Below are 16,513 nucleotides of genomic sequence, written 5' to 3' on the forward strand. Positions count from 1 at the left end.
GTGACAGTGATTCCTGTGGGTGCGAAGAGGCTCCTCATGTTTCACTGATTGTAAATGAAGAGCTTTTTTCCAAAACGCAATCCACCTTATTACCGTGCCCACTAACCCATTCCATTTCAACGCTTCATTTCATGCTATCACTGCTCTGCTAGGTCATGTTAGGCTGTCCATAGCCCTTCTTTACGATTTAGCACTAGCACTAGCAACTGCTACCAAAATCATAATCCCAGTCAATATCAGAAAAGTCAGCGTTTCAATATTTGGATTTGGTAGGGAAACATTTGCCCCGTTCCAATTGCCTCAATGTTGTGGAGATTTGTTGTGGAGTATGGAGATGTATGAACTTTGTATTTAAATTAGGGTGACCAGACGTCCCGGTTTGACCGGGACAGTCCCGGTTTGGAGTTGTGTGTCCCAGGTCCCGAGCAAACCCTCTCGGGACACAAATATGTCCCGGTTTTGGCCACCCACTACATTGCACCATGTCTATCAGGGTAAATATATGGAAAAGATTACATGTTTACCTGCCACAGTTAATGGCAGCTAGCGCTTGTATAGAAAGTCTGAAGGAGTCAGTTGCGATTTGTCATTCCTCCCTCTAAAATTGATCAGAATGCAGGAAATTGCTAGCCTCGCGAGCCATCCTACGTACTTCCGCCAAAGGACTGGCTCCAATACGGTAGTCTGGCCGTGCTTCTCTGTGGAGTGCCTGGAGCAGTAGGATTTTGATCGCATTGCCAAATTTGATCTTTACATGAAGGCTTACTAAGTAATAAACAAATATTTTCTAGTATGGTCCAAGTAGAGTAATTTTTGCAGCTAAAAATGGCTATTTTTGGAAATTCAAAATGGCGGACCATGGAGAAGATCCCCCTTTTCATGTATGAAAAGAGCAATTTTTTCAGTCATAATGAATGCTTAGAATTTGATGGTGGTGGTAAGTATTCATGAAAAAGGTAACATTAGTGAATGGGCAGCATGAATTCTGGAAATAAACAACTAAAAATCTCACACAGTGTCCCTTTAATATAATCCACATTTACTGCATGCTTTAATACTCTAAAACATTTACCGTATTTTTTGGACTATATGTCGCTCCGGAGTTTAAGTCGCAACGGCCCAAAAATGCATTTTGAAGATGAAAAAAACATATATATGTCGCACCGGACTAATCGTCGCACATTTTTGAAAGGTTATTCTATCCATGGAATCTATGTTGTGATAACTGGCGCATGGTAAGCTGCTGCTCAAAGACGGCATTGTTTCATAAACCAGCATCTGAAGCAGTGGCAACGCATTCAGAGGTGGTGGTAATGCACCAACTAAGATGGTTTGCCAACCGCCATAAAACCACAAAAAGAAAAAGAAGAAGCAGTGATAACGCGCCATGTTGCCCTGTAGTCAGAACAACATTCAATTTTCGGCATTGTTTTGCGTTTGGACCGTGGGAGGCTTCGAGGCAACTTTGTTCCGTCTCCAGAGCACGCCTTTCTTTACCCCCATTTCTGAGACTTCAGCCCATGACGGTATCAAAGGTGAGGGGGATTTCATCCATGTTGTGTAGCCTATGGTAGTGTCACGTTGTGCTCGTTTGTCAGAAACTCGCGGAAATGACCGATTTTCACCTGGAAGTCGGCTGACTGTCTTTAATAACGCAGGCGCTCGTTCTCGGATAGAGAGGCGATTGCGTTGCATAGCGCTCCACGAGAGGGGATTGCATTGCATAACGCGATAAATCCACGAGGTCCCTGACTTCCGCAAAAAGTCCTATTCATTTCTTTGGCAATGTCATGGAGCCCGTAACAAGACCGTTGACTCGCAGCGCGCGCGTTGTTCGAGAACACATTTGTCCTGTATTCAGCTCTTCTTCTAGACGTGGGCCTTGAACCTTCAGATAGCTTTTTTGTTTTTTTTCACAACATGCACATTTTCCTCCGCTTTTCTCCAGTCCCCAAACAGTTTTCCATTGCATCCAAACTTTCGTTCAGCTGCCCTATTGCCATTTTCGGCAGCATATTTAATTACTGTCAGCTTGAACTCAGCAGTAGGCTATATTAACTTCTTTTGGGTGGTATATTTCTATTCAGTCGTCATTGTCAATGCTATTTTTTTGTTGTAAGTTGTAAAAAAAAATCTGTCAGTGGTACAACACAACATAGTTGCGCACATAGTGCTCTCCCGTGGAGAAAAAAAACATATATATGTCGCACCAGAGTATATGTCGCATGTCCAGCCAAACCATGAAAAAAAGTGCGACTTGTAGTCCGAAAAATACGGTACAATAATGTAAAACCATTAAGCAGGTGTTTTCCTTGAGCGGCAGATGCAGGCAATCGGTCTAATGATTGATCCGTTGGCCCTTTTAAAAAGCCTCAGCAATCCACACAGCAAAGGGGACACAAAGGCTAAGAATTGATTTCCATTACTGCTCGAAATCCCTCAGGTGCACACACTGGTCCTAGCCATGGTGGCACACTTAAATCATAGGTGTCACAGTTACATGTTTTTAAAAAGCCAGGGGGTGGGACTAACCTGGCCCTTCCCAGATTAATGTGGCTCCTCCTTACTGCACAAACATTCATTTGGCACTGGCACTATTATGGAAGGCCGTACACTTAGCTCTCCGAAGGCGTGGTTTTATCAAAACTCCTTTTACATGATTGGAGAAACCACTTGTCTTCCATTTTTAATGACGTGCTACTTTATGTGCTCACATATTTGACAATACAGTTAAAATTGTTGAATCGATGTCGACGAGTGAGTCCCTATGAGCCATCATTGTTGTCTATTAGTCTCTTTGAAAAGTCACAGCAATCCACACAGCCAAGGGGACACAAAGGTTTCGAATTGATTTCCATTACTGCTTGAAGTCCCTCAGGAGCACACGCTGGTTCTAGCCATGGTGGCATAGTTAAATCACAGGTGTGACACAGTTAAATGTTTTTGAAAAGCCAGGGGGTGGAGCACAGTTAAATCACGGTTGTCACAGTAGCACGTTCAAAAAAAGCTTCTGGTAAAGGGAACTTAATCAATCTATCACCACTTGGCTACTGTCCCCAGTTACTGAAGGATAAAGTGTTTTGTATAACCTGGTCACTCTCGCATACATACTTGTTTTACATTGCTATATTCTTCTGTGCTGCCATTTGGCTGCTGTTTGACTGTTTCACCACTAGAGAGAAGTAATGATCTTTGTAAGTTGTTTCTCATTGGGCCTGCCCACATTGAAACTGGTCTTTTAAAAAATGTCAGCAATCTTTTAGCTGAAGCTAAAACCATCTCCCTGCCTCTGATTATTTAGTGTTTTGGAAGTTTAGGGTGAGGATGAAGCTTATTTTGCTCCTGATATGCCTTGCTCCTAGTTCAGTGAATGATTTGTATTAGGAATGGGCCAATCCGCACTGAAAACCGAAACCGCACAATTCACACACATACCAAACCGTGGCATGCAAACCGTGGCAATGCACAGTCCATGCACTGCCCAGAAAAATATCTGCTAAAGCATTAGCATTTGAGACCACAGAAGATGACTCAATTAAAATCACACCATTTTCATATTATAAGCCTATACAAACCATAAGTAGGATATTTAGTGATAAGTCCGATTCTATCAGCGAATTGAAAGAGGGCATTTGGAACGCACAAATTCAACTTGCGCATCATCACATTATAATTATAAATATATTTTAATATTTCCTGTGCACTGTACATTATGAATAAAAAAAAACAAGAACCGTCCCACCCCTACTGTGTATGTGTATGGTTTCTTTTAAAGAAATATTTCTGCGATTTAGCCTTTATTGGGAGAGAACAGTGACGATGGAAACAGGAAATATGGGGGTGAGAGAGATGGGAAAGGTTTGGCATGAGTGTAACGGATTCTAGCTAACAGATTTCTGCGGTAGAACGAAACCTCCCTCTGAAAGCCTCCTACAGTATCGGTAGCACTGAGCTATCGGTCTGGACCTTTAGCTCAGCAGTATTGTGTTGTGCCTCCATGTCGTACTGCAGCGTGAACTGGTAGGTCGTGGGTTCAAGTCCCAAGTGGTGAACTATCGCAGGATGGTCTAGGTTAAGCATGACCCCAGCCAGGCTCGAACCTGGATCCCCTTCTGCCCAGTGTTGACTGTACCGGTAGATGTTGACGATAATTAATATGGCAATGTCATTAACATATTTTTTCCTTGTTGTGGTTGTGTTGTTGCAGTATTCAGCGTGCAGCGGTGTGGGTGTTGGAACAGTACTACAGTGACTTCCCAGTCTACAACCCAGCACTGCTCAACCTGCCCAAGTCCATCCTCTCCAAGAAGATGTCCGGCTTTAAAGTCTACTCCCTAGGTGAAGGTAAGATCTTCTAAATTAATTAATAGACCATTTTCTTAACAATGATTAAAGAATAGACCATGCACATGATGATTGTTTTCTTTTCTAACCCCTTTTCTTTGATTCATATCTCCCCATACCGTAATTAATTCCATCTGCAAGCATATTTTTTGGTTAGTTCTTGACCCTACCCTTTTTAATATCCAATTATCTTACATTTTTTAAATGCCCCCCACCATATGGGGGAATTTCTCTGTGTCATCATTTTAAAGAGCAGCTACTACATATTTATTTGTGTGCATGTGTGGTTTTTTTTACACCTTACTTTTCAATTGAGCCATCTGTCTGTGTTTCCATCTACCCCCCCCCCTTCTCTCTCTCTCTCTCTCTCTCTCTCTCTCTCTCTCTCTCTCTCAGCTCTCTCTCTCTCCCTCAGTTCTCTCTCCCTCAGCTCTCTCTCTCTCAGCTCTCTCTCTCTCAGCTCTCTCTCAGCTCTCTCTCAGCTCTCTCTCAGCTCTCTCTCAGCTCTCTCTCAGCTCTCTCTCTCAGCTCTCTCTCTCTCTCTCTCTCAGCTCTCTCTCTCTCTCTCTCTCTCTCTCTCTCTCTCTCTCTCTCTCAGCTCTCTCTCTCTCTCTCTCTCTCTCTCTCTCTCTCTCTCTCTCTCTCTCTCTCTCTCACCAACATGGCTGTCAACACTGTTTGCACCCTCTCTGCTCGTGTATCCTCTTCGCCCTTTGCAGTGGGGAGCGAGGCTTGAATGTCTTGCAGCATCGTGTCTGTACTACTTGTTCTCTTGTGTCGCTGTGTTGACATTTTTTATAATATCTTTGCTAACTGATTGTGCAACTTTTGTTGTTGTTGTTTGTATTGTTTTCCCCCTGAGATGTTCTGGGCTGTTTTCTTTTTTTAGTCTTTTGCCTGTACATGAGTAGTGTGTATAAGTATCATGACATCACTGAAAATGGTCCCTGACCGCTGCACCCCCCCTCTTTCTCTCTCAGCTCTCTCTCTCTCTCTCTCTCTCTCTCTCTCTCTCTCTCTCTCAGCTCTCTCTCTCTCTCTCTCTCAGCTCTCTCTCTCTCTCTCTCTCTCTCTCTCTCTCAGCTCTCTCTCTCTCAGCTCTGTCATTAGCTCTATTTCTGTTCTGTGGCCCTCTTCCCCTCTGCCTGAACCCCTTATGGCCTCCACTATACACTACTGCCCCTGACCGGTGACCTCTGGGTCACCCTCACTCTCAAGCCATTGTTTTGGGGAAAGTGTCCACGGTGCAATTTGTAAGGGGGGATTAGGGTGGGGTTGGATGACTGATATCCCTTGCTGAGGTTTTCATGTCCCCGCCCGTGATTTTTTTGTGGGGGGTGGAGGAGTGCAGTGGCGATAGAAACAGGAAACTAATGGGAGAGAGAGAGATGGGGAAGGGTTGGAAAATGACCCGACAGGATTTGAACCTGGGTCCCCATAGCATTCGAACCTTGGTCCCCATAGGATATGTTTTCTGTAAATATGCAGTGTATCTATGTAAGGCACAGTGTGTTGGCGTGTTGCAGTACAGTACCTTCCTGCTTAATGATTTTAATGTCCGGGTGGAAAAAGGACTAAAGCAAAGTTTCCATTAATGCAAACAGTTTTAGCTGTGCTTACTGATGTCTAAACACACACACACACACACACAGTGACTTTCTTTGACAAATCGCACCCCTGTATGTATCCATTCCCATGTGATTTCCACCTGCTGACCTCTTCTTCCTCCTCCTCCTCCTCCTCCTCCTCCTCCTCCTTCTCATATATTGATTGCTCTTATTGATTGACAGAGAACAGCACCAATAACAGCACTGGGCAGTCGCGGGCCATGATTGCTGCGGCGGCCCGGAGGCGGGACAACTCTCATAACGAGTACTACTATGAAGAGGCCGAGATGGAGAGACGCGTACGCAAGCGCAAAGCAAGGTGAGGTAGAGGTGTGTGTGTGTGTCTGTCTGTCTGTCTGTCTGTCTGTCTGTCTGTCTGTGTCTGTCTGTCTGTCTGTCTTGCTGGATCTCAAATGGTGCACTTGTACACTTCAGTGTTCATGTTTTAATGTGTATGGCATATTAGTTAGGCACTGAAACGTAGTGCCCGAAGTGCACAATTGCGACATTTCGAGATTCAACGTCTGTCTGTCTGTCTGCGTGCATCTGTCTGAGAGAGTGAGATGAAACAGAGATAGGTGTTTGTGTGTGAGAGAGAGATACACACACTTTGTCTTTATATTGGGTGTGTGTGTGTTAGAATGAGAGAGAGAAGGAGAGTGAGTGAATGAGACACAGAGCAGAGAGAAGGGTGTAGTGTCTGGGTGTGTGGGGCGAAGGTTGAGGTAGAGAGGGGGGGGGTGGAGGTGGACTTGGGAGGGAAAGCCTTGGTCTTGTGTGTGTGGCTGTCTGCATCTGTGTCTGAGTCTAGCCATGGTGTCTGTGGTTTGTGATTGGCCAATTGTGTACGTGCACCTGCTTGTGTGTTAGACGGAATGTTGAAAACCTGTTCAGATACTCGCTTGCATTTCCTACTCCCAGACTGTTGGTGGTGGTAGAGAGAGCGACTGGGAAACTTTTCTAAATAATCAGGGGAACTTCAATTCTTTGCTGTGATCATGAGACTTGATCGGCATGCCAAGATTTGTTAAAATTGTGACAATGAATTCCTACAAACATGTGATTTTATATTAATGACTCCAAATAATCAAAAGCGAGCCCTATAACACACTTCATTGCACTTTCTCCTCCCCAGAATATTAATGTAGTCATGGTTAATTTGGCATACAAAGTGCAGAATGATAAACCAGAAATGGAATTATCTTAACTGGTTCGCTATACTGGTTACTGTTGTCCATGGACTGTTAACAGGGGGTATTTTAAGAACCTGAATCTGGCCTAGCAGTGATCCAGGTTAAGGTAACCTTGAGGTAGTGGTAAATCCTCAAATAAAAGGACCTGCGACATCTATACGCTACCTGTTAGCAGGTTTAGCACCTCCTGTAAGTTAGCCAGGTTCATCACTTAACCATGTTCTTGGAATACTCCCCTGGTCAGATCCATACTAAATCAATAACACGCTTGCTTGCTTGCGCTTGCTCCTCCCAGACTGGTGGTGGCGGTGGAGGAGGCCTTCACGCACATCAAGCGGCTGCAGGACGACGAGCCGGCCGCCTCCTCGCCCAAGCACCCGCGGGAGGTGATGGACCCGCGCGAGGCCGCCCAGGCCATCTTCGCGCCCATGGCCCGCGCCATGCAGAAGTACCTGCGCACCACGCGCCAGCAGCCCTACCACAGCATGGAGAGCATCATCGCCCACCTGCAGTTCTGCATCACACACAACATGACACCCAAGGTACGTGGGAACGCCCAGACAGACCTACACACACGGCGCACACATACACACACACACACACACACACACACACACACACACATTTGCAATGCAGATGCACAGGGTACATGGGTTATGTGTGTGTGAGGCAGAGAGACCTGGACCCGGTTGCACAAAACACCTTAAGTTAAGTATTTCCCTTAAAGTCTGAGTTAAGGGTCCCCTAAGTGAAAGTCAGTTGCACAAACACCCTTAAAATTTCCCCTTAAGTTTTCCTTAAGGGTTTCCCCTTAAATATTTAAGAGTTTCCCTTAAAGTTAAGAAATCCCTTAAAGTTCGTTGCACAAAAGACCTTAACAACCAAGTTAAGGGAAAATATCTGAGGGACCGATATCGTCGCCTTAAGTCAGACATGGCTGAGTTTATGCACATTCAGCAACGTGATCAACGGATTCAAATAAGAGTTTTCCGCGACCGGGAGAACCCAATGGATAGGCACGCTTACGACGAACCGTTAATTATTAATTATAGATTTGATAGACAATCCATATATGAATTATCCGACCGTCTCGAATTGGACCATGCTACAGGAGTTGTGCTCTCCCTGCCGTCTTGCAGCTGATGATTGCGCCAGGCACGGCGCCAGAAAATCAGCTTTGGATGGGCCAGAACATTTTTGGGTGGCACTTCTTTAGACCTATAACATCAAGTCCTTATAACAAAACGTCTAATTTTTACTCGAATATGTGCGTATATTCAGTGTTTCGTCATTGTGAAGATTCTCGGATGAAGTTATGGCCGCGGGGTTAGGGTAGCCCATTCATTAATTTCCTCCCTCACAGTCTCGTCCATTGTCCCACCATCACCAAATGTTTTTATTGCCCTCAAACCCCACATTTATTTTGCTAACATGCATGAAGATGACAATGATCAATGATCCTCGCTGTGTTAATTATGACACTGGAGTTGTTTGGGAGTTGTTTTAGGAGCTCGAAAATGCAGGTGAGACACACGGCACTTCTCCAGTGCTTGCGCCATAGCCTATTATTATAATTCTTATAATTCGCATTACCGCTTGACACTTCCAAAACAACGCGGAAGAAACTAAAGATAAATGGAATAATATCACAAATACAAAATAATGCATGGGGAGTAGAGCCCACGTCTAGGAGAAGAGCGGAGAACGTTTGGAGCGGTGCTTAGCCTATATTTGTAAAGAGGGAGGTGGCTCCGGTGAAGAGAGGCGGGCGGGGCACATGTTGCGAACAACGCTATGCTCAGGTGCTGCCTGCGATATCCCAAGCACCCGGCTCATGTAGGCTATGCATGCAAGAAGATGTCATTTCAACCGCAACAATGCGACGATCAGAGCACACAATCACACTTTGAACCACTCAAACACATAGCCTGCACGCACACAACTGTTGGAGCACACTATTCCATAACCAGACATCTGGTTCGACAATTAAGCCATGGACATATGGTGTTGTTCCTTCCTCGCTTGGACCGCAAGGTTTAAAAAAAAAAAATGACCTCCCCCACTGTCCTCTTCACCATATTTCTCGAGTTTATGGTCGCGGTGGTCTCTTCCCATTGTTGCTGCTTCTTCGCGGCCGTTATTTGAGGGTTGAATTTGCTTTTTATTATGTTTTTTCTTTTGTTAAATTCTTCTAATAATACCACTTTCTCTTCCTCTGACCAGTTTGGCTTTCTAGCCTTACCATTCTCCATGTTTAAGGCCTATAGATAAATAGCTACAGAATGGTTAACGATGTTTTGAGAAGAATATTCAAGAATGACTTAAAAAGTTTCCTTGGAAACAATAGAATTCTACCGTTGTAAACTCCTCTTTACTGTAGTAAATCCCTTAGGGCTTTCCCTTACCTAAGGGAAGGACTTAAGGCATTCTGTGCAACCCCCTTAAGTAGATCCCTTAGCTAAGGGAAAATGAGCCCTTAAGGGTCACACTTAAGGGAGAAAACTTAAGGTGTTTTGTGCAACCGGGCCCTGGTACTGTTATGCGCGCGCACACACACACACACTCACACGTCTCTCTCGAGGGAGGGACACCTACTATGCAGTATCTGTCCACAAACATGCACACGGCAAGGAATTTGCACACATGTTTACTGCTATGTATGTAGGCCTACGTATCTGTTAAAACATATTGATAGCCCCCTCCGTTTTGCAGAGGTACATGCACACACACACACACACACACACACACACACACACACACACACACACACACACACACACACACACACACACACACACACACACACACACACACACACACACACACACACACCAGATTAAGTCTGATGAGTTGAAATTGCAAAACAAGGCTGTATCAGTCTATCGCTCTAAAGTTGCGACACATATCTAGCATTTCTCCATTTCCTATTTGCAATCTCCAAACACTGTCTCTTCTGTTAACCCTTCTTTGCATCTGCACATGTTGTTCTGTATATTTCGTGTGCACTTTGTATTTGCTAGTGATGTTGACTATGATTATGATCTCGTTTTTAAGTCGCTTTGGTTATATAGTGTCTGCCAGATGCAATGTAATGTAATCTCTAAAGTCTAAAAACCGCCCTCCCCTACCTCTCCTCTTAGATTGTATCTCTACATCTAGTTCTATCAAAGATAACAGATGGTGTGAGTGCGCTCCATTTTCCGCTGTGTTAACGTTTCAAAAATGCACTGTTGCACAAAAGGCCTCCTTGCAAACACACACACTCACACAGTCGCACATTCGCACCAAAACTGAAAGACGGTAACCGCCAATGCCTGGTCACCATTTCCTTTAACTTAATGATGACCACATATTCTTGTCCGTCCAGAAATAGGCACAAGCACACTCGAGTACGCCCAAACACTTAGCACACAAACACAGCAATACAAACACACACCCAGCAATACACACAACACACACGCCACACATGACACACATCACACACACAGACGACACACATGACACACACAAAGCAACATCAAATAGACACACACATCACAAGACAGACAGACTGACACACACAAGAACCACACCGCACCAATAGACAGACGCACATACTCTCACACATTCACACGAACAGGCACACGCTGTATTGAAATGTACATCGATCAGCAAATGTACGCACGCACGCACCAGCTCAATCACATGATGACCCAAGGTTACTATAAACCAAGCACTGGTCAGTGGGTCTAGCCTAGACCTTGGTCATTTCCATAGGGATCATTGTAGTTTTGGGCTATGTGAACTACAATGGTTGCTGCTGATATAAAATAAGGAACACTGAATAGTAGTTTTCCCAAATTAGGTGTGTTGTTAAGTATGATCCGCTGTTACATCTGTTCGATCATTAGCAAGATTGCAACCAGTTGCTTGTCGTTTGTCAAGACACCACCTTGACTGTTCTTTACCCTAAAATGGAGCACACTGAAGTATTTTTCTTAGTTATTGTGTGGTTAAGTATAGTTAACACTTAAATTGGCCCGTGGCATTCATTTTAAGGCATCCGCCTCTATGTCTGTATATTTCGGATGATCACATGATATCAGCTCCATAGATCAGCATTTCTCAAACTTTTTCTTTTGGGACCCCCTTTTGGACCTAAAATCTTTTTAAAGACCCCTCCACCCCCATTTTCCAAATGGCAAACATATTTCATTCCTTATTAATTACTAATATTGTTTAAGTTTTATTTGAAATTCACAGGTAATTATATTAACCATACAACTAAAACAGTGTTACTAACCAATTTATGGAATGATTATATTATAGCGTTCAAGCCTTTTTGCACTCTGTCCCTTCTCTCCGCAGCCTCCCTGCAGCACGTCCCTGACCCCACTAGGGGTTTTGACCCCCATTTTGGGAACCTCTATCTTAGACAGACAGGTGTTGTGTAAATCAAACCAGTCCAAGAGGAAGTGAAAGGGATGTGGTGGCGTGTTTTTGATAAGATTGCACAACTTTGTCATTCCTAAAAATACTGTGTCAGTGCAATTGAGGAGAGGAAGGGCTGCAAGTGGAAAGTTTGAATATGTGAAAGGGTTTGTCAGCAACACGTCTGGGTGAGGTGTTAAAAAAACACTGTTAGATGCATATACAGATTGTATGGTTTATTGTTCAATTGTAAATGTACCAATTTTAATTCAATTAATCGCCCTCTCTTTTCCTCTGTCTTTGTTTTTCTTTCTCTTTGTTTCTCTTTCTTTTATTCTTTCTTTCTTTCATTATTCCTTCCTGCTGTTTTGTCTGCCTTCCTTTCTTTGTCTTTCTTTGCCATTTTCTCTTTCTCTCTCTCTCTCTCTCTCTCTCTCTCTCTCTCTCTCTCTCTCTCTCTCTCTCTCCATTCATTGCAGGCGTTCCTGGAGCGCTACCTGACCACTGGCCCCACCATGCAGTACCAGCGCGAGAGCTCCAGCAGAGGCCGCCAGTGGACGCTGGTGAGCGAGGAGCCGGTGACGTCGGCCCTGCGGCAGGGCCAAGTCTTCTCCCTGCGGCGCCTGGACTTCTCCCTGGTTGTCACTGTCACCTCCTTGCCCTTCCTCAACCTGGGCGAGGAGTTCATCGACCCCAAGAGCCACAAGTTTGTCATGCGGCTGCAGTCCGAGACCTCGGTTTAAGCTTCACGGGCTGATGTGTACACAACAAAAGCAAAATTACCAACGAAAACAACACACTTTATGGTTGCAGTCGCAGACCTTGGCTTAAACTAAACAAACATCAACAACACAGTTTACAGCTGCACACAGACCTCGATTGAAGCAGAAGTGACAGCAACAACACTCTTTGCGATGACAGACGGAGATTCTTGGATTAAGTAAAAGCAACATCAACTGCAGTCAGAGACACTAGGATTAAGCCACAACACTGTTGATGGCTGCAGTAGCAGACCTCGCATTTAGCGAAAGACGCAGCAAAAACACTGTAACACCATTTGGAGACGCTAGGTTTAAACAACAACACTAACAGGAGCATTGAAAGCAGCCGCAAAAAGGAGCAGGAAGTTGGAGGGACTGTGGGCCGGGGGTGGCTGTGGCGCGACACATGAACATTGACAGGATGGTGGGGGTGGATAAGCAAAGGGTGAGAGACAGAAAACGGAGAAATGGGGAAAAAAAGTGAGAACCGGGTGGGTGTGAAGAAACGATGGAAAGGAAAATAAAACAAAAAACTGGAGTGGATACAGAGGGTTCGAACCACTCATCAACTTTGGGTTTTTGCACCAACAATGTGTTTCGTCTATTGGTTTTTAAGTTCAGTCTTTCCTTTTTCTTCCAGTCTCCCTTATTATTTTCTGGAAGAGCCCGTTTTTGTATTTTTCATGTCTCCACCGTCTGTGGAATACTTTGTGTTGGCTCACACCATGGCTCCATACGTGTCTTCAGTTCGGTTAAAAATGTATCTGAAATGACACAAAAATCTGAGTTGTTTGAAGTGCATCTTATTTCCAGTGGCGGACATCACTGTTAACTTTTCAGCACTCACACAAGCGGTTAATGGGACACAAACAACAAAATCCACAAAGCACACTGAAAACGACAAGAAAGCCGGACTTGGATCTGTTTTTCTTCTTCTTCTTCTTCTTCTCCAGTTCCTCAAGTGTCATGGATCATTCCTTCGAAATGTCCTGATTTCCAAGACCAGTGCCATATGACACTTATTGGACCAATTCCACTACCGTTTTTTTGTCAAAACACTACCTTGAAACTGTGAATACTTCTTTTCTTTCCCCATAATCTGGTAAGACTTATGGTCGGTCCACTCCAATTAAAGAGTTTCAGGTCATCGGTGCATGGCATGTTGTTTTTTTCCTGATTGTATTATGTTTTTGTTTTAATTATTCCAGTCGTATCTTCAATCACCTCATTCCTTTAACACTGACCAATGAATTGGAGCAATCAAAGGACACTACAAATGACTCGGTCAAAAAGCTGTGTGTCTTGGCTTGTTCTCGTCACTGTCTGGTTAGTGGCCGGCTTTAAACAATGCATTCTGGACGTGCAAATGGTGACGCATTTGCGCAGTATCATCTGAATGTCGAAGAATGCACGAACCATACACAAGTGCAGGTGCACTTTTGGACCAAAAACTTTAAAAACTTAACACTTTCAACTCAGTTCAGAATATAACACCTATTTCAAGTCCACAATGTATTGGTTTAAGTCAACCACTCACAAAACGGATGAATTTAAGCGAGCCCAATCTCTCTCTCTCTCTCTCTCTCTCTCTCTCTCTCTCTCTCTCTCTCTCTCTCTCTCTCTCTCTCTCTCTCTCTCACACCAACATGGCTGTCAACACTGTTTGCACCCTCTCTGCTCGTGTTTCCTCTTCGCCCTTTGCAGTGGGGAGCGAGGCTTGAATGTCTTGCAGCATCGCGTCTGTACTACTTGTTCTCTTGTGTCGCTGTGTGGACATTTTTTATTATATCTTTGCTAACTGATTGTGCAACTTTTGTTGTTGTTTGTATTTTTTTCCCTGAGATGTTCTGGGCTGTTTTCTTTTTTTAGTCTTTTGCCTGTACATGAGTAGTGTGTATAAGTATCATGACATCACTGAAAATGGTCCCTGACCGCTGCACCCCCCCAACTTCCTCTTTTATTATAATTTTTCCATTTTTTTAACCAGGTGATGTGACACTATGCACTATGGATTTGCTTGTTGTGAAAGACTGACGGAGATCACCAGATGTCATATATATGAGCTTATGTGTAACATCCTTTTTGCCTCCCAGATGCTGCAACAGGCAAAAACAAATGAGTGAGGAAAAATAACACGAATGAGTGATCCATCCGTGTAGGAGTGGGGTGGGTGTGTGGCGTAAGTGGGTGGCGTAACTGTGGACTTGATGGAAATAGTGATGATTTTGGCCTATCTGGCCTGAAAGAAAAAAAAAAGTACATTGAATGACTTTCATTCATTTCACTGCGTGAATGCGTACTGCGTCGTGGGTGTGGGAGAGTGGCGAATGGGTAGACTATGAATGAGTACTGGTGATTTAATTGTGTTTGTGAGAACTGCCAAAAAAAACCTCTAGTTTTTCCCTGCCAGTGTGTCGCAGTGACCAGTGTCATCCATATTGATGACACAACATGACACCCTTCACTGTGCTATCTCCCCTTCCCCCCACAGACACAGACATGGACAAATACGTGTGCACATATCACGTTATGTAGCAGTGTGTACGTTCTTAATTTAGCCGATGGGTTGGGTGTTGAATTCAAGGAAGTTTTGCTGTCATGATGATTGACAACAAACCTCACTCTGGGGCTCTAATGGCATAACTTCAGGGTTAACATCAACTGAAGTTAGACAACTGGATAAAACTATGAACACTGACAACAACAACAAAAAAACTGAAAGGATGATTGTGATTGGAGATGTGATTTACATGACAAACAAATGTAGCTGGAATGATCTTTTGGCCTTTAACTGTTTACTTTATATTGTATTGTTTTCTGAATGCACTGCAAGGTGTGCATTTTTCTGCCTTAACATTGATAGGAACCAAGAGTTGTCCTCTTGGCTTCTTCTTTCATATTGGAGCAGTTGTAACGAACAGGAATGCACTGTTTGGCAGCTCTGAGACACTGTAGTTCCTCCTTCCCCGCTTCCCTTGCGATCTTCCTTTTTGTACATAGCCTTTGACTTGTTTCTTTTTTATATACCTAAAAAGGCTGGATCAGTTTTATATTATGGTCATGTAGTGTTTTCAGAAGAAAAAAAAATCTGAACTTTGAGCATTGGAAAAAGTAATGTGCAGAGAATTAAAAACAAACTCGCAATGTCATTCTCATATGCATGTGGATAGTTGATGAAGTTTTGTAATTTTGGTATTTGTTGCCTCATTTTTATCAATCTGATGTCTTAAATGAAGCTAAGCCTTTAACATCTCTGTTTCTTTTAAAGTACAAAAAACATGGTGTGTTGTAAAGAGATTTGTAGATTTTCTTTTTATTGTGTGAGGATTTTCTTTTTTTATCATTTGATAATTTTAGGACTAAAATTGTTCAGTAACGCCTTTTTAATAAATGATTCTCATCATGGGTTTGTGTGTCTTTATTCTGTTAGGCTTTATATACAAATATGTACCTGCTTGGGGGGTGGGGGCTGGCACTGACTCAAACACTACAGAAGTCTAAGTGCAAAGTGAAAGCCCGTCTGTCACACACCCACACAGGCCCACTGCGGTTAGTGATATGTGTTGGGGCCCACATTTTCTCATTTCCGCTTTCCTGTCAGCGTGGAGGGTTTTGAGTATGGGTTATGAGTATGATGTCAGGCTGTACCATATTCATTTTTATTTATTTATTTATTTGTTTGTTTGTTTGTTTCGATGTGCAGGGAACTATAGTGACTCTTTGAGTAGTGAGTCTTTGAAGTGCAGTCATTTCACTACACTAGTGTGACATCAGGTTTGACCTTATTCTGGTTTTAGTTTCATTGGGCAGGCAACTATAGTGACCATTAAAAGATCTTTAAAGTGCAGTTATTTCTCAACACCTTGATGGTCAGTGTATTTCTTTTTTTTTGTGGGGGTCTCCTAGATGATGGGCAAAGTAATCACGGCCCAGTTTTAGATTTCTTTTTAGCCATAATTAATTTCACACAATTTCAATTTCAAACAATTTTGGTGTTGACCGTAAGCTGAAATGAGACTGATCTACTGAATAAGACAAATAATGTAGGCTACTTTTTGAAAGAAACTGCTTGCTTGTAAAGATGCACTGTGTAGGATGGTGGTCAGAGTAGGTATTGCAACTATGCTGCTCACTGACACTGCTGCTTATTGGCAAATTTGATCTTTTCATGAATATTTACGAAGTTTAGTTTATTATT

General features: G+C 43.4%; 1 protein-coding gene across 1 annotated transcript in view; it reads left to right on the forward strand.

The window, feature by feature from the left end:
• The window catches only part of vangl2 (VANGL planar cell polarity protein 2), a 33,910-nt gene extending 18,189 nt beyond the window's left edge, over positions 1–15,721 (forward strand). Inside the window, exons 4-7 of the mRNA XM_063186378.1 lie at positions 4,208–4,344; positions 6,135–6,270; positions 7,440–7,686; positions 12,034–15,721. Of these exons, the coding sequence (XP_063042448.1) occupies positions 4,208–4,344; positions 6,135–6,270; positions 7,440–7,686; positions 12,034–12,297 (784 nt within the window). The 3' untranslated portion in view covers positions 12,298–15,721. The remainder of the gene's footprint in view (positions 1–4,207; positions 4,345–6,134; positions 6,271–7,439; positions 7,687–12,033) is intronic.
• Positions 15,722–16,513: the final 792 nt, after the last annotated feature.

This window comes from Engraulis encrasicolus, chromosome 21 (assembly GCF_034702125.1).
Source record: "Engraulis encrasicolus isolate BLACKSEA-1 chromosome 21, IST_EnEncr_1.0, whole genome shotgun sequence".
NCBI lineage: Eukaryota > Metazoa > Chordata > Actinopteri > Clupeiformes > Engraulidae > Engraulis > Engraulis encrasicolus.